This window comes from Solanum dulcamara, chromosome 1 (genome assembly GCF_947179165.1).
Source record: "Solanum dulcamara chromosome 1, daSolDulc1.2, whole genome shotgun sequence".
Lineage (NCBI taxonomy): Eukaryota > Viridiplantae > Streptophyta > Magnoliopsida > Solanales > Solanaceae > Solanum > Solanum dulcamara.
In genome coordinates, this window is record NC_077237.1 from 298969 (window position 1) to 326429 (window position 27461).

At 36.1% G+C, this 27461-nt stretch overlaps 1 protein-coding gene across 3 annotated transcripts; it reads left to right on the forward strand.

Annotated features, from left to right (window-relative positions):
- Positions 1–2837: 2837 nt before the first annotated feature.
- On the forward strand, positions 2838–27461 carry LOC129895843 (uncharacterized). 3 transcript variants are annotated; one of them, XM_055971623.1, is made up of 16 exons: positions 2838–3092; positions 3866–4160; positions 11878–12175; positions 12278–12494; positions 13316–13723; positions 15870–16035; positions 18964–19026; positions 19617–19675; positions 19760–19882; positions 19964–20761; positions 20858–21074; positions 21426–21721; positions 23989–24301; positions 26198–26260; positions 26835–27097; positions 27177–27461. In XM_055971623.1, exons 8-12 carry the CDS (start codon positions 19652–19654, stop codon positions 21689–21691), a joined length of 1428 nt encoding a protein of 475 aa, XP_055827598.1. In that variant the 5' UTR covers positions 2838–3092; positions 3866–4160; positions 11878–12175; positions 12278–12494; positions 13316–13723; positions 15870–16035; positions 18964–19026; positions 19617–19651; the 3' UTR covers positions 21692–21721; positions 23989–24301; positions 26198–26260; positions 26835–27097; positions 27177–27461. The 3 variants fall into 3 exon arrangements, with proteins under 3 accessions (XP_055827598.1, XP_055827592.1, XP_055827605.1); XM_055971617.1 differs by lacking the exon at positions 23989–24301; XM_055971630.1 differs by lacking the exons at positions 23989–24301; positions 26198–26260.

A 27461-nucleotide genomic window follows, 5' to 3' on the forward strand; every position in this document is an offset into this window, starting at 1 on the left:
GACCTCGTCTGCTAAATGTTCAATTTGCAGACCTAGACAAAGTTTTGTCTTTCCAAGGACTTTCATCTCAAATTCTTTCTTTAGATATTCAATCGCCTTTTGGACCTCTTCAGGGGTTCCAATGAGATTTATGTCATCAACATAAACGATGAATATAATAAACTCTGATTCCGTTTTCTTAATAAAAATACATGAATAAATGACATCATTTATATAACCTTCATTTATCAAGTACTCACTAAGGCGATTATACCACATACGCCCTGATTGTTTCAGATCATATAATGATCTTTGCAGTTTTATTGAGTACATCTCTCGAGACTTAGTACATGCTTCAGGCAATGTTAATCTTTCTAGGATTTTCATGTAAATTTCATCATCAAGTAAACCATGAAGGTAAGCTGTAACTACATCTATTGGATGTATTTCAAGATTTTAGCTAAACTGATGAGATATCAAAAAGTTATTCCATCCATAACAGATGAATATGTTTTTTCATAGTTGACCCCGGGTTTTTGAGAGAATCCTTGTGCAACAAGGCGTGCCTTGTATCTTATAATTTCAATTCTCTCATTTAGTTTTTGCACAAAAACTCGTTTATAGCCAACTAGTTTTACACATTCAAGGATTTGGACTACAGGTCCAAAAACCTCACGTTTAGCAAGTGAGTCTAATTCTGATTGAATTGTCTTTTGCCATTCTGGTCAATCACATCTACGTCGACATTCTTCGACGGATTTAGGCTCAAAACTTTCATTATCTTGCATGAGGTTAAGTGCAACATTATGTGCAAAAATATTATCCACCATAATTTTCTATCGATCTAAATTTATCTCATCACCGATAGAACTCATTGAAAGTTCTTCATTCACTTGAGTCTCGGGTTCACTGATTTCTTCAGGAATATCAGGATTACTCAAATCTTGACCTTCTTTAGGAGGTTCTTTTGTAGTATCATCTTTATTATTCCTCACGCTTCTCTTTCTAGGATTTTTATCCTTTGAACCCAATGGTCTACCACGCTTAAGGCGTGTTTGAGATTCAGAAGCTATGATACTAGTAGATGGTCCTTTTGGGACATCAATTCATATAGACACATTCACTGCAGAGATATGTGACTTAGTTATCCGTTTCAAATCAATAAATGCATCTAGCATTTGATTTGCTATTTTCTGTAAGTGGATGATCTTCTAGACCTCTTGCTCACATGTGTGGGTGCGTGGATCAAAATAAGATAGTGATGAAATTTTCCACGCAATTTCTTTTTCGGATTCCTTTTTCTCTCCCCCTAATTGCGAGAAAGTTGTTTCATCAAACCGAAAATCTGCAAATCGAGCAGTGAATAAGTCTCTAGTCAACGGTTCAAGATATCGAATTATGGAGGGTGAGTCAAAAACCCAACATAGATTCCCAACCTTCGTTGAGGGCTTATTTTTGTATGTTGTGGTGGTGCTACAGGCACATGTACCGCACAATCAAAAAAATCGTAGATGAGCTATATTTGACTCATGACCAAGTATTAATTGTGTCAGAGAGTATTTATTATAATGTGTCGGTCTGAGACGTACAAGTGCTGCTGTATGTAAGATAGCATGACCCCAAACAGTAATCGACAATTGTGGCGTTTAGCAATCAGAAGGTGAGAAAGTAATTCAGAATATTTTTTAAGATCCTTTTCGCGATATTCCTGCTGCAGGAGCATATTCGCGGGTAGAAATGCGGAGTATGTCTTTTCAAGTTTATCTTTTTGAGTGATTTCTTCTCCGCATAAATTTAACCGAGCTATAGTTCTAAACAAGGCAGAATTACATTCAGTTATATTTTTGAAATCCATTAATCTTAGATTTAGCCAATCATGACGTGCTTGTGGAAGCATGACCAACTTCAGGTGGTCATATCTTTCTTTTAAATTTTTTCACAGTTTAAGTAGGTCTTTTAATGTGAGATATTGTAATTTTAACCCCTCGTCAAGATGGTGGTGGAGAAATACCATGGTTTTGGCACGATCTTGACTAGATGACGTATTGTAATCTTTGATGGTGTCTGCTAGACATATCGATTCTAGATGTATTTCGGCATCTAGTGCCCATGATAAGTAACCTTTTTGAGAAATATCAAGAGCAACAAATTCAAGTTTTGAGATATTAGATATTTTAAGAAAATAAAATTCTTACTCCTTTTGTTACCTTCTTAAAAATATAACTTAAAGCGACGGAAGTTCGTGCAGATAACGTATTTTAAAATAAACCAACTTAACAAAATAAGAAAGAGAGATTAATAAAAGAGAGAAGCAGAAGAGAAATTTTTGTGTTTGTATTTTTTCGCGTTTTTTTTACATTGCACAATATGACATATTTATAGCCATAGTTAGAAAGATAAAAGAATGTGGGTAGGAAAAAAATAGAATAGGACTGAAAAGGGACATCCACAATTATTTTTCAACACTTTCTTATTTTTTCTGTCCGATATTCAATTTAAACTTAATTACTTTCTTTGTTTTATATTACTTGTCATATGTTGATTTGACATATCTCTTAACAAAGTTTTTATTAGGAGTGTATTTTATTATCTAACCTCATAACCTCATATTTTGAAATTTTAAATTTGACTATTACTATTTTATAAATAAATAAAAAAACCATCTTAATTTTTTAAAATTGAATAAGTAAAATTAAATATCTATTTTATTAGAGGGGCAAGAAATACGAGGGGAGTAATAAATTTGTAACACTATATTTCAATACAGTAGTATTTAAAAGTTCATTATTATTAGAATTCAGGAAAATAAAAATAAGAGAAAAGTATTTTCCTGAATTTTGAGACCAAAACTCAAAACCTTTCAAATTTTGTGTTTCTTCCTTCCCATATGTCACAACGGCAGAAAGAAGTTGAAACAAAAACCCCAAACCTCAACCTTTTGCTTGTGTTGGCAATGGCATTTGGCTTTTCTCACCTCTTCCCCTTCTTCTTCTTCTTTTCTTCTTCTTTTACTCTTTACCTTCTCCCTAACAAAAAAACCCAACTCAGCATTCTATGGCTTTTTCCTCAACCTCTGTTTCTTCGTAAAACAACAATCTTTTGCTATTTTTGAGGTGAGTTACTCTAGTTACGTGCTTAGCTTCTTTTCTTGAATTTCGAGTTCTTGCCTTTTTGGTTCCTTTTCCAACCCTAAGCTATTTGTTGTAAGTGTGATCACTTCATGTATGACTCAATGCTGGTTTAATGTTGTATGTTTTTGTTATTCTACATGGTTAATCTTTGAAAATAAGCAAAACCCATTTCGTTTTTCACCTTGTTTGGGCTTTATTGTCAATTTGGTCTTTGGTTGGTAATCTTGAAAAAAATAATCTCTTTTTTGTAGCTGTGTTGTATTTGAGAATTTTCTGGATTAAGGTCAGTTTTGTCTTTGGATCAAGAAAAAGTCTGTTTGTGTTTCATTTGGGTTTATGGTTTGATGCTGTTTTTTCATTGTTTATATGGTCATCAGGAGCAATCTCTTCTTTGTGTCTGATATTCTTAGTTAGAATAATTGTAACTAAGAATTGAGGAGGATTTGTTTGCTTTATGACTCTTACTGTCCGTTCATATTAGTAGTCGTACTATTTCCTCTATAGTTTCTTGTCCTTTGATTTTTGTTACTAGCTGTTGTTCCTTGTACCTTGATTATCGTGTTGTTTTGTTGTAGTTCTGTTTTGTTACTATCAATTGTTGTTGTTATTATCTGTTGTTTTTTTACTTCCGTTAATTCTTGTTCGGGACTGCTTTGGATTGTTTTTCCAAAATGATTGTTTATGTTTCTGGATGAGGATGTTTTAAGAACTAGGCGGTTTTTTGATTAATCCGAATTGTTTCTCTGTGGCATCAGGATGGATACAGATAATCATGTATTTATTTCGTGGGAAGAGCGCGTTGTTTCTCAGGGGAAGGACCATCGTGTTGTGCACTTCTACTTGAAGGATTCATCGTGGGGATAATCCTTGCTGTGGTGGGTACTGAAAGAAGTGCAAGACACATGGTATATGTTATCTCAGAGGATTATTTGGATGCTTTTGGGCATACAAGTAGCATAAATTCTGAAACAAAGTGGCGTGCAAAACGAGATGTAGTGGAATGGCTGACGTTTTTGATTTCAAAGCATCACAGATCACCACCTATTTCAAGTATGTATAATCATGTAGCAGTCTAAGGTTTCAGTTACCTGAGATTTGCAGTATTTGTTGGCGTGCATTTCTAGTATTTACCACTTCTGAAGAAGTTGATCATAGATTATTGGCTTCTGGTTACACACAATCAATTTAGAGACGGCAGATGTCTTATATGTCTAAAAGCAACAATGTTCAAGTTCTGCTGATGTCCAAACTTTATCAATGTGATGGGTTAATATCAATCTCACTTTTTGTGAACTATTCATTGGTTTACAGTGCTTTGCTAATCAATTTGTTGATGAAAAAAGTGGGAGGTGGTGAAAAGTTATTTCTAGTTCCATTTTTATTTTGAGAGTTTTGTTCCCGACTTCAGTTTTCCAGGCACAAGCTGAATTTTCAATTTAGTTGCACATCTTGATTTAACCTAGACTGGTGTACTGATGGCAGTTCTTTGTATCCCAGAGATGAATAATCCTTGGTTGAAGAATAAATGAGAACTTATCTTTCTAAGTAATTGCTTCACTATGCTTTATTTTTGCAAGGAAAGTATAATTTGTGCTCCTGGTTTTAACCACAATTGCCTGTGTGTTGTTGTACTCGAAAAACAAAACGTGCATTGCACAAGTTTGTGGTCTATTATAATATTTTGAGAATGAGGCCTTTTTACTTTGGCCGATTCGAACATTATGAGTCGTTCAATCCTAAATCCTAAATTACTGTGTGATTTGTACTTCAGCTGTTCCGTTTAATTGTTGAAACTTGTAAGTTAATATAGAACAATAGTTATGAACAATCTCGTGAAGTCTTAACATTAGCTACCAGAATATATTAAAGTTGTACCATAACAGTGGAAAAAGACTTTACAAAATCCCAACCAAGCTTAGGCTACTGCTTCACAAGGATCCTATCATATCAACTAATGATTCAACCTCCTCAACATAGCTTTCTTTACACCAAAAATAAAACAAAAAAATACCCACCATGTTCAAGAATAGTTGCCATAATAGCCCTGAGTAAGTGACTGTTATTTTCCCTAGCAGCTTCCACAAGAAGCATGTAGAACACAGTTGAAATACCCTTCTTTGAAGTTTATCCTGTGTGAGACAAGCATTTCTTCCTACGAGCCAAGAAAAGCACACCACCTTAAAATGAGCCTTCACAGGGTATTTTGTGCTTCCCTTGTTGAGAGGCTCTTCTGTACTCTCTTCACTAGGAAGTAGACAAATAGTCATACAGATTATGGGTTTCCTCACTATCATCAAGTAACAAAAATGATGAGATTAGCACCCAAGAGTGTGGCCTATTGGTAGCAATGAATTGTAACATTCGTAATATTTGCCGAAGATAAGGAGATTAAGGGTAAACGGTCTTCATCATGTTAGGATTAAATTATTTGGTTAATCGATATTTGTTAGTCTTTTCAGGCTATACTTCTTAATATCTAACTAAGACGGGTAGACTGCTATTCAACAACAACAACTGCTATTCAATCTTATAAATTTAAATTTATTCCTTATTATATAAAAGGAGCTCTAGCTCATTGGTTTGCTCAATCTTTGCTTTCAAGATTAAATAAATACATTCCCTATCGTCAAGCAAAACCGAAATCTTTTTTGATTCTAAACCTTAATATCCTTCCAGGCCCTGTTGAAGATTACTATTTATAGTATGCTTTTTTAGGTTATGTATTAAATCTGACTCTTGGTTGATAAAAGAAACTGTGCATATCTAGAGAAGCCTTACAGCTGAGTCTTTAACTAAAAGCAACAGTTAAGAGCAATCTTTTAGCACCTTGATTCAATCTACTAGCATAACTCTTGGGTTTTCTTTGTGTTTACCTAGATTTATCTTCACGTCTTCATTCAATTTTTTATTTGAGCTTTTACAACCACTTGAAAATTTATATGCAGATGTGGTAATGTGGATAATCTGGTTATATACTTCTCTCTTATAAGCCTTAACATCTAGACCCCATTGAAGATCAGTAGGTACTATTTGCATCTTGAAGTTGGCCTTACAAGCACTAGTCTTCGAGACGGCTCCGATTATGCATGATGTACCAAATGTTGGCCTTTCACTATATTTAATGCATTTTAATTGAAAGTTCGTGTGATCTTGCAATGAGTCAGATAATGGGGCATGTACACAACAATCACAAACAACTTTTCCGGCCGAGAATTTCTACCGATTCTTCTTTTATTCATCAAAACTAATCCGAATCTCCACCAAGATCGTAGTTTACCCTGCCCAATTATTTAGATGACCGAGCTAGTGAGATTTTTTGGGTAACCAAACCTCTTAATAATACCAGTCCAACTTTTCCATGACAAGTATGACTTTATCCAACACTCCCTATCCCTATCAAAAGCATTGCTTCCTCCCTCATCGATCCAACTATTCATGTAAATACTCCCTCCATTTCAATTTGTTTGTCCTATTTTTCCTTTTAGTTCATTTAAAAAAGAATGCATCTTTCCCTTTTTAGCAACTCTTTAATTCCAACTTTCCACGTGGCATGTTTAAGATTATAAGATTAAAGGGCACTTTAGTATATTTGACATTTCTTTAATTTAAGATCACAAGATTCAAAAGTCTTCTTTATTTTCTTAAACTTCGTATCAAGTCAACATAGGACAAACAAATTGAAACAGAGGGAGTACTAACTTATAGTTAGCACTAGGTCATCAAAAACTTCTAGTTAGCACTATTTTATTTGAAGTGGTCTTGTTTAACTACAAAGCGATGTCCGCAGTAATAGTTGTAATTAACATACTTTTTAAAATTATAACCATGGTGTTTGGCCTGCTGGCACACCTCAACTAATTCTTCGGGTACCCGTGACCTTCCACTATCACTGGTACTGGGTGATTCTGTCCACCAAGGGTTGGACAAATATGATGAAATCATCTTGTATTTTTTACCTCTGCTGGGAGTTGAGCTTGAGTACTCATGGTTCTTAACCCAGTTCATTGATCTCTAGGCACACCCTTGGGTGCAGTTGTAAATAAAATACTTCATATTTGATACAACAACAACAACATACCAGTGTCATCCCACTAGTGGGGTCTGGGGAGAGTAGTGTGTACGCAGACCTTACCCCTACCTTGGAAGGTAGAGAGCTTGTTTCTGCAGACCCTTGACTCATACTTCATATTAGATCTCAAGTATTTTTAGGATTTTCTTATTAGTGACCAAAAAAATATATCAAGTATTTAGTGGTTACATTTGCTCTGAAGTATTAACGACAAATGACCTTGGAAGGTAGAGAGCTTGTTTCTCAAGACCCTTGGCTCATAATTCTTATTAGACCTCAAAAGTTTTTTTTTTGGGATTTTCTTATTAGTGACCAAAAAAATATATCAAGTATTTAGTGGTTACATTAGCTCTGAAGTATTAACGACAAATGACCTTGGAGTTGTTTGGGACAATGATTTTATAAGTGGAAAAGGCTATTACTGTGTTGCTAAGGATCGTGGCATCTAGTGAGAGAAGTTAGAATGCCATATTTGCATTGTGTAAAGGAGTTATATGGAAAATTAATGAAGATTGAGTTCATACACGTCCAATGCCCAGTGGCATGATATAAGCTGATGATTGTGTAGAGAGAAAGAGGAGAGCTTTTGAGGGGATCAAATATGATTTTGAACATTTAAGGAACAACCTACTTTCTCTCATTGCTTTTTGGTGCACCCTGAATATTCCTTCTTGTATAGAGGATCAAGTGGTTTTTATAGAGAATCATGTTTTGATGTAGTTTCTCTACTTTTGGTATACCTCTCGTGTGTGGGTTTTTCTTCCCATTGTTAATAATACTATGTACCTTACCGATAAAAAATAAAATATGCCGATGATCGTGAGCTATGTCCTTCATCACAATCACGGATGAAACTATCCATGGAATCGTGTGTCCTGTAAAATGTATATCATCTCTATTCTTAACCGAGACTCATGTTAAGCTCCGTGTCAGAACCTTGTGGTAATTTGAGTAAAGCTTCTCGAGGTTGGCGCATCTCATTGAGTGTGGAGAAGCACTGAGAACCCTAGTTCTTTTCTTCGAAGCTATTTCTTTTTGACAACCATTAAACAGTACCCCAAAGCCAAAGAATTTGGCGTACTGTTTAATGGTTGTCAAAAAGAAGCAAAGAATTTGGCAAAACTGATTTTCAATTGGCTTCTAAGCTTTGTCAATTGAAAGTCAAGCTCAAAGAATGGAGCAAAGCCAACAAGAATAACTGGAAGGAAAGGAAAGGTCAGATTCTATCACAAGTGGGAAATTTGGAATCCATTTAGGATATCAGACTTTTGACAGATGATGAACAACTGCAGAAAATTCAACTGGCTATGGAGTTTGAAGAGGTGTCCAGAAATGAGGAAATTGCCTGGAGACAGAGATCCAGGGTACAATGGGTCAAAAATGGTGACAAAGACACAAAATACTTCCACAGGATGGCCAATGTTCACAGAAGATTACTCCATTGACATCCTCAAAGTTGAGGGGACTGAAGTTACTGATCCAGAAGAAATAAAAAATTTCATAATGAGCTTCTATCAGAAACTCTACAAGGAATCTGAGAATTGGAGACCTGATTTCACCCTCCAAGGGAATACCAGGATCTCCACAGAAGAGCAGGTGTGGCTGGAAAGACAATTTGAAGAGGATGAAATATTAGAGGGGCTTAAACAGTGTGCCATTGACAAGGCCCCAGGCTCCGATGGATTTCCAATGTCATTCTTTATTGCTTTATGGGAAATGTTGAAGTTAGATATATTACTGACCCTACAGAATTTCCATTCGCAACAGAATTTTGAGAAGAGCTTCAATGCCACATTTGTAGCTCTTATCCCAAAAAAGGTGGGTGCAACTGATGTGAGAGACTTCAGACCAATAAGTCTCATCACTGGAATGTACGAGATCATTGCAAAAGTACTAGCTGAAAGGTTAAAGAGAGTGATAGATAAGCTAATAAACCCTCATCAAATGGCCTTTATTAAAGGAAGGCAAATCATGGATGCAGTTTTGGTGGCAAGTGAGTGTGTAGACACTAGATTGAGAGGCTCAGAACCAAGGGTAATGTGCAAATTAGACATGGAAAAGGCATTTGACCACATCAACTGGAAGTTCTTACTCAGCATCCTCAGACAAATGGGTTTTGGAAGAAGATGGGTAAACTGGATAAGTTTTTGCATTAAAACCACCAGGTTCTCAATTCTGGTAAATGGAGAACCAGTTGGGTTTTTTTCAGCAGAAAAAGGGCTAAGACAAGGGGATCCCTTATCCCCTTTTCTATTCATCATAGCCATGGAAGGCCTCAATAGCATGATGAAGATTGCAATACAAAGGAGATGGCTAAAAGGCTTTAGAGTAGGGAGCAGGACAGAGGAAGTGCTAGAGATATGTCATCTACTTTATGCAAATGACACAGTAGTTTTTCCTGATGCTACTAGTGAGCAAATCAATTTTTTGAGACTAATGCTAGTCATCTTTGAAGCAATTTCAGGCCTGAAGATAAACTGGAGAAAAAGCAACATCTTTCCTATCAATGAAGTAATTCAGATTCAGGTTCTGGCTTACATTTAAGATGTGGAGTGGGAAAACTGCCTACTGTTTACCTGGGACTTCCATTGGGTGCTAAACATAAAGCATTAGAGATTTGGGACAACATCATTGAGAAGACAGAAAAGAAGCTTGCTATGTGGAAGGCACGATATCTATCTTTAGGAGGCAGGTTAATTCTAATCAACTCTGTGCTAGACTCATTACCAACATATGTGATGTCTCTCTTTCCTATGCCTCCTAAAGAACTCAAAGTTCTAGATAAATTGAGAAGAAACTTCCTATGGCATGGAAAAAAGGAGCATAAAGGTTTCAATCTGGTGAAATGGAACATAGTGCAACAGAGTAAGGAGCATGGAGATATTTGATTTATTTTATTCGAATTCTTGCACCCATATTCGTACCCCCGAATCTCAAAATTTTGATCATGAAGTATCCAACCTCTAGATCACCAGTATCGGACATTTGTTTGACTGCACTTGTAGTAGACACAAAGTAAATACAACCATTACTTAGTATCTTAGTAGCCTCACTAGTGTATCTAGCCTTCTGAGTCCATCTTTTCTCTATTCTCGGTTTTAATAGTGTTTGTCGAGAGATTGAGGTAAAAGTTAGCATTTAATGATTAAAAAAGAAAAAAAAAAGAAATCCAGGTAAAAGTTTCCTTCTACATCTATGCCATCCTCTCTTTTCCCTGATAGAAGTCTAGAATGTATATCTTTCTTTTTCCTAATACAATCAATTTTAACTCTCCGAAAATCTGATAGAAAAGAGAAAGGGGGTTTACAGTTCTCGGCCTTTTGTTTAATTAGTTCTTGCTCTAATTGATAGGTGAGATAACCGATGAAGAATGTATGGTGTTGATGCTATTCTCCTTTTTATTTTCTTGATAGCACTAATAAATCTTCTTTGTGGGTTTCACATAAAAATTGATGGCATCCTTGCTCTAACGTGCAAGGGAGCAGTCTCACCTCTTTTCAACTTCCATCCTGAATGAGAAAAGGGCTAAACGAAAGGACATAATCCTGGAGGTGCAACACTTTCTTGGGGAAAGAGAAGGTCGATTGGCCGTGGGGGCAAGGAAGCCAAGTGTCTATCGTAACAGTCTCTCTATCTCTACGAGGTAGAGTTAAGGGGTGTGTGGGATTTCACTGGGTATGTTGTACATTAGTTTCGATATCTTTTTTGGAATATGAACAAAGAAGTTGTTGCAATGGGAATGTTTTATATAAAATTCAATAAATAATGAAGTCATCCTTCTCAAAAAGGTAATAATATGAGGTCACAAAATGTCTGATTGTGATCTTGCTGCTGTCGGGCTGTGATCTGTTGCATTTCCAAATAAGGTCGAATCTTTAATAGGCCTAGTTGATCAATACGAGTCTGCCCTTTGCTTCTTACACCATTTTTTAGAATTTCACTTGAACAATAAACCTTTTCTCTTTTATTTTTGTTTTACGTCTGAATTCAAACACACCCAAAATCCACAAGAATCGTACGAACATGCAATGATCTATTGTGTTGTGAATGTGCTGTATGCAGTTTGGATCTTCTTTATATCTTTTTTTCCCTTTTTCATTTTCCGCTTATGCATCTGTATTTTAATCCTTAATATGATACATATTTGGTAATCTTATTAATGATGATGCATTTTTCAACTTCCTCTGTATGCTTTGCTTTTAATTGACATTGGTGTATATGTTCTATGTTGTGCTTTGATGTTCATGTAGATCCTAATTAATTACTAGACGATTTTAGAGTAAATTTTCTTTTAGGAAATGTAGTCCAGGCAGCTGAACTTTGTTGAATTAAGTCCTCTAATTATACCTTGGGATTATTTATACTAGTCTTTGGTTTATATACTTGTTAAATGTTGTCATAATATTGTTGCCATCTTTCAGCAATGAATTCATTCTTCTTCTTGATGGTTATATTTATATGAAGAATTTAATGCTTATGTGCTTATAAAGATTAAGATTACCCCATAGCCGCCTATGGAATTGTAAGCCTTGAACTTCCTTCTTTATGCTGCAAAGTTGCTTATGTTTTTGAGTTGTTGATGCTGTATACAATTGGATCTCTGTAGATAGAATGCTAAGCCTAAAAGTTATAAATTATTTTTATCTCAACTTTAATCTACTTTACATTATAGTAAATTTGACTTCCCTGATCTTGTAGATACCCCGAGAAGTGAAAGGAGAAGTGCGTTAATGGCTGGTAACCAGATAGCAAAAGCCAAACCACCAACTTACCCGAAGTTAAAAATAAATTTCCAAGCATCGGACCGGTTGGAATTCAGCTTGTTGAGCCTCAATATAAGCTGTCTTTTGAAGTTGGTGACAACTAAGAGGCTCTTTGCCAGGATAGTGTCATGAAAGGCTGCTGGTTCAGGTGTAAGGTCTTACAGGTATCACAAAAATGTATGAAAGTTCAATATGATGACATCCAAGATTCTGATGGTTCTGAAAAACTCGAGGTACATAAATCACTTTGACTATAACTTATGATCTACTTGCGTATATTGACTTGTCCATTCTCCCTTCACCCTGTTTCCTCATCACCTTTGCTTGATTTATAGGAATGGATTCCTTCCAACAGAGTTGGAGGCTCTGATAAATTGGGCATGAGATGCACAGGACGCCTCACAATCCGGCCCCGGCCTCTGGAGGATTCTTCAGCCCATTCTTTTGAAGTAGGAGCTGCAGTTGATGCTTGGTTGTCAGACAGGTGGTGGGAAGGTGTTATTGCTGAATTTGATGTCTGTGGAAGCGGTCATCATCAGGTTTACTTCCCTGGTAAGAAATAAAAGTCGCAAAGCACACCCAAAAAACTAAAAAGTTAAAATAGAAATAGAAAACAAGGAATAAAAGAAGAATTCTTGCTTATCAGCTGATGCATGGCAACTTTGCGTAAGGATAACTCAACAGCCAATGGATGTAAAATTGGAGTCTCTAAATAGTTTCAATTCTTACTTGAAATCATATGTCTAAGCAGAGGCGAACCTAGGATTTGAAGACGACGGGTGCACCACCACCGGCTAATGCATGTTAGTTAAAGCATGTCACCGAATACCGATTTGTATGAGAATTTTATTAAGCATAAATATATAAAACTAATGTACTAACGTATAAATATGAATTCAATGACTTTGCTATATGAAGTTTGCTTTGTGGATTGGTGATTTTGAACTTCACTTTGCACCATGAGGTTGCAAGTTCGAAACTAGTCACCCCTCATTTTATTCAACATTTTTAAGCTTCACAAAAAAAAAGGAAAAAATGTAGTAAGTGGGATTCGAACCCCGTCCCTTCATGTCAAAGGTGTGCAGCGTTCAAACCAGTGCACCAATTTATTTTTTGTGTCTTTGGGTGCCTAATACATTATATGTCATATATCAAGATATATATATACATATTTTTCCGAAGTTAATGGGTGCACGTGGGTCTGCCTCTGTGTCTAAGCTCAGCATTGTCATAAATTGGCCTTCTAATTCTGCAGTGGAAAAAGTTCTTAAACAGTAGGCCTAGCTTCTGGCTAATTTGTTTTCCGGAATTTTTAATGATCCATGTTGGTAATGGCCTGATGCCCCAATGTGTTTTTTCTCTCTCAATAATAGGAGAGAACATGTTAGTGGAGATTCAAAGGAAGAACCTGAGGACTTCAAGAGATTGGATAGATGACAAAAGGGTTGACGTTAAGGGAAAGAAAGATATAAAGTTGTTCATAAGCTCAAGTTTAAATGATGTATCCAAGTGCAGTATCAAAAGACGTGGAAACTGTGAAAATCAGATGGCTCCCAAGCTTGTGGAACCTGAAGTCAATAAAATGGCGTCAACTTCTAAACACAGTGGAGAAGCAACACACTGATGCGCTTAAACTGAAAAAGCAATGGTTTATTGATTTTCTTGCAGGTATCAAGAACTGATTTCAGACAATTCTACAAGTGATAATGCTGGCGTCTAGGAGTCATCAGTTCTTTTTGATAATGATGAAATGATTTTGGCACTTGGGTGAATTCTGACTTGTAAGTAACTCTCAACAGTGCTCGATTTGCCTTTGTAAATGTATAGGTCTTTGACAACAAAATATGGAAAAGGCCTCTTATAGTGCTATAGGCAAGCACTCCTTTTTCTTTCTACTTCGCTCTGTTAACTCACAACCTTAGGGTTGGAAGTGGAGGGTGCTTACTATTCGAGTACACTCTTCTGGTTAGTATATCTATGTGTTCTACAAATTAGCCAGGAAGTTGGCATGCTCTTGTATTGTACACTCTCTCTTATTGGTTATGTATAAAAGTTTTAACTTTATGAAGTTTCCTCTGAGTATGTGTTTGCTATGTTACTTTGACTCTCCGAAAATGTTGCCCCATGCGTTTTTCACTCTTTTTTCTTGAAAAAACTATTACCACTTTTTATTTTATTTTAAAATATGAGCAAAATGTTCCAACAATTTAACTTCTGAAAAATGTGGATAAGTATTTCATTTTATTTGCGGATGACATAGTACTGATTGATGAGACACGCAATAGAGTTAATGTTAGGGTGAGGTATGGAGACAAACTCTGGAATTTAAACGGTTCATGTTGAGTAGGACCAAAACAGAGTATTTGGAGTGCAAATGCAATGTTGCAATGCATGAGGAAGGCATGGAAGTGAGACTTGACACACAAGTTATCCCCCAAAGAAAATTTTAAGTATCTCAGGTTTGTAATCCAGGGAAGTGGGGACATCGACGATGATATCACATATCGTATTGGTGCGACATGGATGAAGTGGAAGCTTGTGTGATAAAAATGTACTACCAAAATTTAAAGGTAAGTTCTATAGAGTGGTTTTTAGATTGACATTGTACGGGGAAGAGTGTTGGCCAAACAAGAACTTCCATGTTCAGAAGATGCATGTTATGAAAATGAGGATGTAGAGATGGATGTGTGAGTATACTAGGAGTGATTAGATTAGGAATGAGGTTATCCGAATAAGATATGAGTAGCCTTTGTGGTGGACAAACTGAGGAAAATGAGATTGAGATGGTTTAGACATGTGAAGAGGAGATGTGTAGACGCCCAGTGAGGAGGTGCGAGGGGTTGGATATAATAGACACGCGGAGAGGTAGAGGTAGGCCGAAAAAGCATTGTAGAGAGGTGATTATACATAACATGGTGCAACTTCAGATTATTGAGGATAGGACCTTAAATAAGAGGGTGTGGAGGTCGCGTATTAGAGTAGAAGATTAGTAGGTAGTAGTGTGTTGTCTTGCTTTTCGAGGGTTGCTTGTTGGTGTCTGTCGTTGTACTAGCCGTATTGTTGTAGTTCTTTCTTTTGATAGTTATCATAATCTGTTTGTTGTATTTCAGTTACTGCACTGTGTTGTCGTTGTTCTTATTCCTTTCTTGTAGGCTTTGCAGTTTGCACTACTCGTCTTATTAGTTGTTATAATTTTCTTCATTGTTTGTACTTGAATTTGCTACGCTTGAGCTGAGCATTTTTCGGAATAAACCTCTCCACCTCCACGAGGTAGTGGTAAGGCCTGCGTATACTCTATCCTCCTCAGACCCCACTTGTGGGATTTCACTGGGTATGTTGTTGTAATCAATTGTTATAAACAAACATCAAGCGGTATATGTTACTCTTTCCATATTGGCAAAAAGCTTTTACATTTTTACCACTATCTCGATTGTTTTGTCTGCAATTTAGTTGGTTCATCTTAGGGCTGTAATTGTATCTTTTGACTCTATGGCTTGTAATTCAAATTATGAAAAAAGGGCCAAAATTATTCCTGTACTTTTCACCAAGTTCATCATATAATCTGAAAATTTGATCTTATTGCGAAGTCGATGTCTTACTTCATAACTTTGAGGGAACCATAGCTGACAAAGGGTTCGGTCCAATTTGGCTGCCCATTTAGGGGTGCCATAGACCCCATCATTGATTTGAAATCTTGATAAGGTGAATATCTGGTCTATTCAATGCTAGACATAATGAGTATAAGGATGTCAACAAAATATCTTTGGACAAATATGATGAAGTCCAACCATTTTTACTAGAATTTTAGTCATATGAAATTTTAGACACGACATGTTTGAAATGGTATATGTGCAAATTTTTAAAAAGATTACAAGTTAAACGACGGTATCAAAACATCCACCCCGTGATGTTTTTACTATTGTGTAGGTACATTCAAAGAGGAGGTCCCAAACCGGCTCATCTCTTTTCGAGCCGCACACGCTCTCCCTCGGCAATATAAAATAATCCTAGCATTCAAATCCAACACAAAAGGCAAATTGCCAACAGAGGAAGAAGTCAAAAGGCATCAAAGCAAATGAATGTTGTTTATGAGGTGAGTTCTTTTGTTAAACCACATTTTTGTTGTTTGCTATGGCTAAAAGGTGTATAATTCCCGTGGTTGATTTTACTGAAATTGTTGAAAATGTGTTGGACCTAGTGGGAAAATTTATCTGAACATTGCTATGGAGGGTCTACTGGAAAGAGCCTCTCTTCCTCTGAGGTAGGGGTAAGGTCTGCACACACTGTATCCTTCCAGACTCCACTTTGTGGGACTACACTGGGTATGTCGTTGTTGTCGTCGTCGTTGCTATAATATTTGGTTGTAATAGAACATCAAATTTATTGTCCCTTTTATTCAAATACCAGTTTATGCATTCACTGAGTTATTTTGTCAAACATGTTGGGAATGCTTAAAAGTACTTCGCTCATCTATCCCTTTCTCTTCTTGAAAGTTTCAATTTTATTAGTAATTGTTTGTAAATAGTAGATAGAATAAATCAAAAGTATATCTTTTTAAAACTCTTGGTTGAAATGTCTAATATTTGAATACTATGATCACTCTTCGTTGTCCTATCTAGGTCATGGTAGTTCACATACTAGAGGAAATACTTGTTGATATACTCAGGAGGTTACCTGTGTGGTCTCTTCTATATTTCAAATGTGTTACAAAATTTTGGAAAACATTGATCTCCGAGCCTTACTTTAAGAGGAATCATCTCAAATATGCCACGAATGACCAAATATACACAAAAATTTCTTATTTGCCAGAATTGCCACAAGGATTGTATATTTTCAATCTATTCTTGACCTTTATCGTCGGTTCAACTGGTTGAGGATGTACATAAACTTGATGGCCCTTCAAACTCTAAACCAGGGTATTGCGCAATCAATTGTTTTTGCAATGGCTTGGCTATTATCATGGTTTGTGATAATGTTGTGGATTTCGAGACACCCAACCTTTTGCTGGAATCCCTCCACAAGAGAATCAATAGTACTTCCACATCCACATCCACAATTTTGCCCCGAGGAATTTTGGGATTGGCTTATGACTCAACTAGTGGCGACTATAAGATCCTTGTTATTCATGATGTCAAATATAGTGGCGGCTGAATTTTGTTGAATTAAGTCCTCTAATATAGCTCGTGATCATTTATACTAGCCTTTGGTTTGATATGCTTGGTAAAAGTTGTCATAATATTATTTCCATATTTCAGCAATGAATTCTTTGTTCTTCTTGATGGTTATATGCACATGAAGAATTTAAAGCGTATGTGCTCATTCAAATTCTAGAAGTCTAAGTAACTAAGTTTGCAAAATACACCGTCTCTTTTTTGTAATAACCCAAATTTCAATGAGGGATTAATGGTAATTTTAACCCAAAATAAATAAATAAATAATAATAATAATAATAATAATAATAATAATAATAATAATAATAATAATAATAATAATAATAATAAAGAGAGTTAAAAGGAGTGGGCCAAGCCCATTCTCCTATTAGGGCAATTGATTCCTTAAATTTTGGGAGAAAAGAAATGAACTCATTGAGAAATGTTTTGTGGAGTTCAAGGGCGGCAAAGAGGAAGTTTATAGACCACTGTTTCGGGTGATAATAAGCTTCAGGTATTGGCATAAAATTTGACATATGGTGGTTTATATGTTATAGACTTACAGTACATATGTTGCATGAATTTGCAGAAAGTTATCATAACCCTTACCTTTATAATGATTAGCTAATGATTGAAGGACAAAGGATTTGACAACGATTGGTGGTTAGTGAAATTGGATTTGTAATATTGGGTTTAAAATCTACTGTGGGAAAACCATGTTTTTTTCAGAGATGCAGTTTAAATTTCACCACTTCTAACTAGAAGACATTAGGATTAAGTAGTGATTGGATAATAATGAAAGAGAGATATATGACTATAGTAATGATCGTAAATGTAAAAGTATAAGTATTCATTAGCATGAGGAGTGACTTATTGACAGTATTTGAAGCTCTATGTTTTGGCAATACGAGGTTAAGCATTCTTAGAGAATTTTAATGTAAAAGTCACTGTGATGGCTGTTTGAAGCAACTGGTTAGGCACATTAATTCCCTGCAATTTATGGTTTTCACTTTACTTTGTTTTTACGCAGTTGGAGTACTGTTTCGGAATATGAGTGGTAATATATTGGACAGAATTTTCACCTATTAAGTTTCAACAGTGAAACTAAGATATTTTACCTTTTAATTCATGGCTTAAGGTGTGAGATGTTAGCTTTATGCTTGAAAGTTAGGGATATTGAGACTTGACCTTGACTAGCATAATATTTTTGCATAGATTGTGGTAATTGGAGGCTGTTTGGTTGGTTCTATCCGTTGCAAGGTTGGGGAACCTGTCATTAGCAAGGTAAATGAGACTTTGTGCTTTGGTGCTTGCTTTTAAAATGTGCTTTGAAACTGTATTTTGTCTGCGTGGTCCATATGTTGGGACAAGTGTGTGCCTGGCAAAATCGGTGGTCTTTGACCAACCGCATATTTGTTATTTTGAGAAAAATATAAAAAAATATTTAATTAGTGATTTGTGGTGTGGCGTGATCTCATACCATGGCGTTAGGGCGTTGGATATCTTTCCTTCGCTCCCGTAATATAGTTATTAGGGGCATAAATACGCTGCCATAATATGTTAGGGGCCTTGTTAATGCTGTTGTTGTATACGTTTGGGACATTTTATATGCTACCGTGCAAATGTCGGGGTGCTATGTTGATCTCCTTTACGTGGATTGAGTTGAAATATGTAGTAGTTTCCTTTTTGAACATTTGTTTGGACCTATTGAGCATTATATTATAAAATATATTTCTGTGCATATCATTCATGTGTTTGTTGTGTGGTTATATTTTTCTAACACTTATTCCAGGGGTATTAAAGTAGCGGGTCGAGGATCTTATTAGGTTATATTTATGTATAGCTCACTCCTTTTCTACATGTCTATGCAGATATTATTGTGGAGGGTGAGACTGGTGGCTGACGAGTCTGTTCGCATTGATTCTGTTGCTAAGGTGAGCCTTCGCATTGTTCGTGGCGGTTGTCGTTTCATCTCTATCTATTTTATAGCAAATTTCTTCTTTTTCTTGGGGTTTGCATGCCTGACAGCTAAAGTCATGTAATTCTATTAGATGCTCCATGGTCTTATTGTGGGATTTGGGCTAAATAATTAGTCTTTGAGTAATCATTGAGATAATAGATTGATTATGGAGTTTCGTTGGATTATTATTCTCCATTTATTGATTATTATTAATGTGCTAGACTTGCACGTAATTGCTCAAAGTGCTTATATAATTGGGTAAGTGAACGGATAATTGGTTCGCCTGAAAGGTGGTGTAAGTGGGTGCCGGTCATGTCTAAGGGGTATTTTGGGATGTGACATTTATCACACGGGTACATTGTCTACCACTTCACAAACAATTACTTGTGTAATTGTTGCAATTGTTTTATATGTTGCAAAGTTGCTTATGTTTTTGAGTTGTTGCTGCTGTATACAATTGGATCTCTGTAGAAAGAATGCTATGCCTAGTTGTTATAAATTGTTTTTATCTTAACTTTAATCTACTTTACGTTATAGTAAATTTGACTTCCCTTTATCTTGTAGATACCCCGACTAGTGAAAGGAGAAGAAGTGCTGTAATGGCTGGTCATTTAGCTGATGAGGTCTCAAATATGTTGATCTAATTTTTTTATATTAGTTTCAACTTTTTTAACTACAGTTACTGAAGGGAAAAATATCTATTCCAGGGACAGCTTCCTAATAAATTGAAAGCAAAAAAATCAAATATTTTGTGGTCAGGTACTGCTTGGACCTGCGCCAAGCAACTTACGCATTATCCTTCTTTTAGCAGAAATGGAACTACAATAACTGTAAGCACTCTGTAGCACTAAATAAGTTTCTTGATCTCATATTTCTTTTCCTTCCTAGTGTAATCTGTTAGTTTTCTGCAGGTTAATTCCTTCGCTATAATCACGGTCGAAGAAGAAAGTCAGTATCTAGGTTACTTGGAAGACTTTTATGAGAACAAAAAGGGACAGAGAAGAGTGAAGGTGCGGCGTTTCGAACATTTTCAGGAAGTCAAGTGTATAATTCCAAAGCTTGAGGGACACCCTAGAGAAGTACATATCACGTCTCATGTTCAGGTGATCCAAGCCAATTGTATTGATGCTCTTGCTACAGTTTTGACTCCCGGAGATTATGAGAAATATATCTCTTTTGTCCCCAAAAAATTGTCCTCTGGTGTCTATATGTGCTATAGGGAATTCAAAAACAACAAGGTCGCGCCATTCTCTCTGAGTGAATTGGAAGGCTACTATAATCAAATGATGTTTACCATGTCTCGCAGTCAACAAGCCCAGCTTAAGTCAAAGGGTCATATGTTGCACGAAGTAAAAGATATAACCCGAGAAGATCCTTCAACGCAAAGACTTAGGGGGAGTAGAAGTGTCGACGAGAGTGGCCATTCTGGTATCAGAAAGCCAATTCCTGGTAAACAGATAGCAAAAGCCAAACCACCAACTTGCCCAATGTTAAACATAAATTTTCCAAGCATAGGATCGGTTGGAATTCAGCTTGTTGAGCCTCAATGTAAGTTGTCTTTTGAAGTTGGTGACTACTTAGAGGTTCTTTGCCAGGATAGTGGCATGAGAGGTTGCTGGTTCAGGTGTAAGGTCTTACAGGTATCACAAAAACGAATGAAAGTTCAATATGATGACATCCAGGATTGTGATGGTCCTGAAAAGCTTGAGGTACCTTAATCACTGCGACTATAACTTAAATTTATATATTATAACTTATTATCAACTTACATATATTGACCCTCGTCACCTTTGCTTGATATATAGGAATGGGTTCCTTCCTACAGAGTTGCAGCCTCTGATAAATTGGGCATGAGATGCACAGGACGCCTCACAGTTCGGCCCCGGCCTCTGGAGGATTCTTCTGACATTTTTTTTGAAGTAGGAGCTGCAGTTGATGCTTGGTGGTTTGACGGGTGGTGGGAAGGTGTTGTTGCTGGATTTGATGTCTGTGGAAGCGGTCATCATCAGGTTTACTTCCCTGGTAAGAAATAACAGTCGCAAAGCACACCCAAAAAACTAAAAAGTTAAAATAGAAATAGAAAACAAGGAATAAAAGAAGAATTCTTGCTTATCAGCTGATGCATGGTAACTTTGCGTAAGGATAACTCAACATCCATTGGATGTAAAATTGGAGTCTCTAAATAGTTTCAATTCTTACTTGAAATCATATGTCTAAGCTCAGCATTGTCATAAATTGGCTTTCTAACTCTGCAGTGGAAATCGTCTTAAACAGTAGGCCTAGCTTCTGGCTAATTTGTTGTCCCTAATTTTTCATGATTGATGTTGGTCATGAACTGATGCCGCAATGTGTTTTTTTCTCTCTCAATAATAGGTGAGAACATGTTATTGGAGATTCAAAGGAAGAACCTGAGGACTTCAAGAGATTGGATAGATGACAAATGGGTTGAAGTTAAGGGAAAGAAAGATATAAAGTCGTTCATAAGCTCGAGTTTAGCTGAATTATCCAAGTGCAGTATCAAAGAACCTGGGAACTGTGAAAATCAGATGGCTCCCAAGCTTGTGGCAATGAAGACAACAAACTGCTGTCAACTTCTAAACTATCTGCTGAGAAGCAAGACAATGATGCTCTTAAACTGAAAAAGCGATGATGTATTGATTTTCTTGCAGGTAATAAACTGATTTTAGACAATTCTACAAGTGATAATGCTAGCATCTAAGAGTCAGTCAGATTTTTTCCGATAATGGTGAAATGCTTTTGGCACTTTGGGTAAATATTTTGACTTGTAAGTAACTCTCAACAGTGCTCAACCATGAAGGATCCGACCTCTACCCGAGTCCGAGCCACTTAGTTGGTGAAGCGCAATTCTTCTTGTTCGATTTGTTCTGTTATTATTCAGACAATAGTAGCAAATGTTAAAATTTGCGCTTCCTTGCATCTTAAGTTATGAATCATATTTTAATCTCTGTGAAATTGACACCTCACTAGGAAACTCCTTTACATGAGAGATTCTTTTTCTAGTGAGTTGACATATTTTCTATATTTAAAGAAGTTTTAAATGAGCTATTTTAAGAAGATCCACGACAAACTTACTTCATGCTTCGCAATTTGGTTTGTTATCACGATTAAGAAGCTCATTATGTCTAGGTAGTGGGCTGCTATAGTTAAAAAGCTACAGTAGAAATGGTAAAGGAGAATCCTATAGGAAAAAAGTAGTATTTTTAATTCGCATTCTTATGAATTTATTTAAATTGTTAAAAATTGCATAGGAACTCCGCGTATGTGAGTTTAGCAATGCATATCCAGTCCCAAACTTGGATAAAAGATGAGCCAAAGAGGGTTGTACTAGGTGGAGGAGCAGTTTAAAACAATCAGCCCAAATGAATTCTTTGAATATTGTATTCAGGTCTGTATAGAGGTGAATTGATATAATAAGATTCGTATAGCTGATTTAACTAGGTCATTTCCTTGTTCTTCTTCCAGAAGAAGCATAAGATGGGCATAAGTCCACAAAATATAGTTTTTTCTCTAATTCATCTGTATCGACTTGTCAGTGTCAATGAGCTTTTAATGTGGGGGGTGGGGGGAGGGAGACTCCAAGGAAGAGCCAAAATGTGAAGTTTGTGGGTCTCGGATTCTAGTCCTCCTAAGTTATTGGGTTCTAAATTAATAATTTGCACATAGTCAATGAATATTTTGAAAAATAGAGGAAAGATGGTGCCTCTGAAGGTTTGATACACCATTGAGACTACTGAGATACTACGTAATGGTTGTATTTATTTTGGGTCTACCACAGTGTAGTCAAACACGTGGAAGTGGGCATTTTGGTATTACACGCTCCCACCCTTTATTGTACTCAATTCTTTGGTAAAGATTTAGGCAATCTAAAGCAATTGGGTTTGGCTGAACTTGTAATGGAAACTCTAGTTCCACTCTTGGAAGGAGTTTCCGTCAGTACTTAGATACTAGAAGGGCTTATAATATTTTAGTGGACGTTTTGGACATTAAAATGTGAAATTTGAAAACAAAGTGGCATTTGAAAAAAAGTCGAAAAGTGATAATTGGAGTTGTGTTTGGAAGTGAATACAACTTGGAAAAATGTTGAATTTTTGTGAGTGATTTGGAGTGAAAAAGTGAAAACACGTGTATTGTAACAATTCTATGTCCAGACATGATTCCGGTATGCAATTCCGAAAAAGGTGAAAATTATTCATGGCCAAACAGGCAAAGACTTGGATGGGACGATGTTTGAAAGAATAGCTAAAGGGGGAAACTTCAACCTCTTAATTAGTATAGGGGCCAACATTTCCTTTTACTTTTTTGATAAATATCTATCTACATGCCGTTGTTTCTACCATAAGGCTATGTGCGGTATGATGGAAAATGTTTTCCAATGAAGTATTAGATTACCTGAATCTTTACCAAAAGAATTGAGTGCAATAAAGGGTGGGACTGTGTAATACCAAAATGCGCACTTCCACGTGTTTGATTGCACATGTGGTAGACACAAAATGAATACTACCATTACTTAGTATATTAGTAATCTCAATGGTTTATTTAACCTTCTAAGTCCATCTTTCCTCTGTTGTCGGTTTTAATAGTGTTTGTGGAGAGATCTAGGTAAAACTTTACATTTAATGATTAAAATAAATAAATAAATGAAACAGAGGTAAAAGTTTCCTTCTACATCTATGCCATCCTTTTTTTCCCTTGATAAAAGTCTAGAATGAATATCTTTCTTTTTCCAAATTCTGTCGATTTTAACTCTTTGACAGTAAAGGGAAGGGGTTTTTACAGTTCTCGACCCTTTGTTTAATCAGTTCTTGCTCTAATTGATAGGTGAGATAACCGGTGAAGAATGTATGGTGTTGATGCTATTTTCCTTTTTTTTTTTCTTGATAGCTAATAATTCTTTTGTGTGGATTTCGCATAAAAGTTGATGGCATCCTTACTCAAACGTGCAATGGAGCAGTCTCACCTCTTTTCAACTTCCATCTGGAATGAGAAGGGCTAAACACAAGAAAATAATCCTGGAGGTGCAACGCTTCCTTGGGAAAGAGAAGGTCAATTGGCCCTTAATTTGGGCGGTGGGGGCAAGGGAGCCGAGGGTTTATAGAAAATAGTCTCTCTATCTCTATGAGGTAGAGTTAAGGGTGGTGTAGGATTACACTGGGTATGTTGTTGTTGTTGTTGCAATGGGGATGTTTCATGTAGCATTCAACGAATATGAAGCCATCCTTCTCAAGAAGGTAATAACAATGAGGTCACAAAATATCTGATTGTGATCCTGCTGCTGTCTGGCTGTGATCTGTTGCATTTGCAAGTAGGGTTGAGTCTTTAATCGGCCTAGTTGATCAATACAAGTTGGCCCTTTGCTTCTTACACCATTTTAGAATTTCACTCAAACAATAAACCTTTTCTCTTTATTTGGTTTTACGTCTCGATGTTGCAATGATCTATTGTGTTGAATGTGCTGTATGTAGTTTGGATCTTCTTTTTATCTTTTTCATTTTCCGCTTATGCATCTATGTATGATCCTTGGTGTATATGTTCTGTGGTTCGCTTTGATGTTCATGTACCTTTAAGTGCGATTTTAATTAATTTCTAGTCTATTTTAGAAGTATATTTTCTTTAAAGAAATGTAGGCCAGGCGGTTGAATTGATTCCTTAAATTTTGAGAGAAAAGAAACAACTTATTGAGAAATGTTTTGTGGAGTTCAAGGACGGCAAAGAGGAATTTCATAGACCACTGTTTCGAGTGATAATAAGCTTCAAGTATTGGCATAAAATTTGACTTTGTTTATGTGTTATAGACTTACAGTATATATGTTGCATGAATTCGCAGAAAGTTATCATAACCCTTACTTTTATAATGATTAGCTAATGATTGAAGGACAAAGGATTTGACAATGATTGGATTGAAATTGGGTTTGTAATATTGGGTTTAAACTCTACTGTGGGAAAACCATGTTTTTTCCAGTGACGCAGTTTAAATTTCACCACTTCTAACTAGAAGACATTAGGATTAAGTAGTGATTGGATAATAATGAAAGAGAGATATATGACTATAGTAATGATCGTAAATGTAAAAGTATAAGTAGTGAATTCATTAGCACGAGGAACGACTTATTGACAGTATTTGAAGCTCTATGTTTTGGCAATATGAGGTTAAGCATTCTTAGAGAATTTTAATGTACAAGTCACTGTGATGGCTATTCTTGAAGCAACTGATTAGGCACATTAATTCCCTGCAATTTATGGTTTTCACTTTAATTTTGTTTTTACGCAATTGGAGTACTGTTTCAGAATATGAGTGGTAATATATTGTACTGAATTTTCACCTATTAAGTTTCAACAGTGAAACTAAGATATTTTACCTTTTAATTCATGGCTTAAGGCGTGAGATGTTAGCTCTATGCTTGAAAGTTAGGGATATTGAGACTTGACTTTGATTAGCATATTTGATATCGGTAATTAGTATTTTTACATAGATTTAGGTAATTGGAGGTTGTTTGGTTGGTGTCTATACGTTGCAAGGTTGGGGAACTTGTTATTAGCAAGGTAAATGAGACTTTGAGCTTTGGTGCTTGCTTTTAAAATGTGCTTTGAAAATGTGTTTTGTCTGCCTGGTCCATGTGTTGGGACAAGTGTGTGCTTGGCACAATCAATGGTCTTTGACCAACCACATATATGTTATTTTGAAAAGAATATAAAAAATATTTAATAAGTGATCTGTGGTGTGGCGTGATCTCATACCATGGCGTTTGGGCGTTGGATATCTTTCCTTGGTTGCCGTGATATAGTTACCAGGGGCATACATACACTGCCGTAATATGTTAGGGGCCTTGTAAATGCTGCTGTGGTATACGTTTGGGACATTATATATGTTGCCGTGGAATTGTCGAGGTGCTAGATTGATCTCCTTTACGTGGATTGAGTTGAGATATGTAGTGTCCTTTTTGAACATTTGTTTGGACCTATTGAGCACTATATTATAAAATATATTTATGTGCATATCATTCATGTGTTTGTTGTGTGGTTATATTTTTCTAACGCCTTGTTCCAGGGGTATTAAAGTAGCGGGTCGAGGATCTTATTAGGTTATATTTATGTATAGCCCACTCCTTTCCTACATGTCTATGCAGATATTATTGTGGAGAGTGAGACTGGTGGTTGATGAGTCCGTTCGCATCGATTCTGTTGCTGAGGTGAGCCTTCGTATTGTTCGTGGAGGTTGTCGTTTCAGCTCTATCTATTTTATAGCTAATTTCTTCTTTTTCTTGGGGTTTGCATGCCTGACAGCTAAAGTCATGTAATTCTATTAGATGCTCCATGGTCTTATTGTGGGATTTGGGCTAGATAATTAGTATTTGAGTAATCGCTGTGTTAATAGATTGATTATGGAGTTTTGTTGGATTATTATTCTCCATTTATTGATAGACTTGCACATAATTGCTCAAAGTGCTTATATAATTGGGTAAGTAGATGGATAATTGGTTTGCCTGACATGTGGTGTAAGTGGGTGCCAGTCATGTCTAAGGGGTATTTTGGGATGTGACATTTATCACACGGGTACACCCTCTACCACTTCACAAACAATTACATGTGTAATTGTTGCAATTGGTTTATATGTCACAAAGTTGCTTATGTTTTTGAGTTGTTGATGCTGTATACAATTGGATCTCTGTAGAAAGAATGCTATGCCTAGTTGTTATAAATTATTTTTATCTTAACTTTAATCTACTTAACGTTATTGTAAATTTGACTTCCCTTATCTTGTAGATACCCCAACAAGTGAAAGGAGAAGAAGTGCTGTAATGGCTGGTCACTTGGCTGATGAGGTCTCAAATATGTTGATCTACTCGTTTTATATTAGTTTCAAAAAAACTACAGTTACTGAAGGGGAAACTATCTGTTTCAGGGACAGCTTCCTAACAAATTTAAAGAAAAACAAATCAAATATTTTGTGGTCAGGTACTGCTTGGACCTGCGCCAAGCAACTTACGCATTATCCTTCTTTTAGCAGAAATGGAACTACAATAACTGTAAGCACTCTAGCATTAAATCAGTTCCTTGACCTCATATTTCTTTTCCTTCCTCATGTAATCTGTTAGTTTTCTGCAGGTTAATTCCTTCGCTATAGTCACGGTCGAAGAAGAAAGTCAGTACCTAGGTTACTTGGAAGAAAGTTTGATTGTGATCTTTCTACTGTCTGGCTATGATCTGTTGCATTTCTAAGTAGGGTTGAATCTTTAATAGGCCTAGTTGATCAATACGAGTCCGCCCTTTGCTTCTTACACCATTTTAAGATTTCAATTGAACAATAAACCTTTTTTCTTTTATTTTTATTTTACGGCTGGATGTTGCAAAGATCTATTGTGTTGAATATGCTGTATGCAGTTTGAATCT

What these genes read in the sequence shown, in the direction of transcription:
- LOC129895843 (XM_055971623.1), top strand. Translation starts at nt 19,652, where the DNA reads ATGGCTGGTCATTTAGCTGATGAG. An exon ending in CTGGTCATTTAGCTGATGAG is followed by an intron (nt 19,676 to 19,759) that starts GTCTCAAATATG and finishes TATCTATTCCAG; the next exon opens with GGACAGCTTCCTAATAAATT. An exon ending in TCATCAGGTTTACTTCCCTG is followed by an intron (nt 21,075 to 21,425) that starts GTAAGAAATAAC and finishes TCTCAATAATAG; the next exon opens with GTGAGAACATGTTATTGGAG.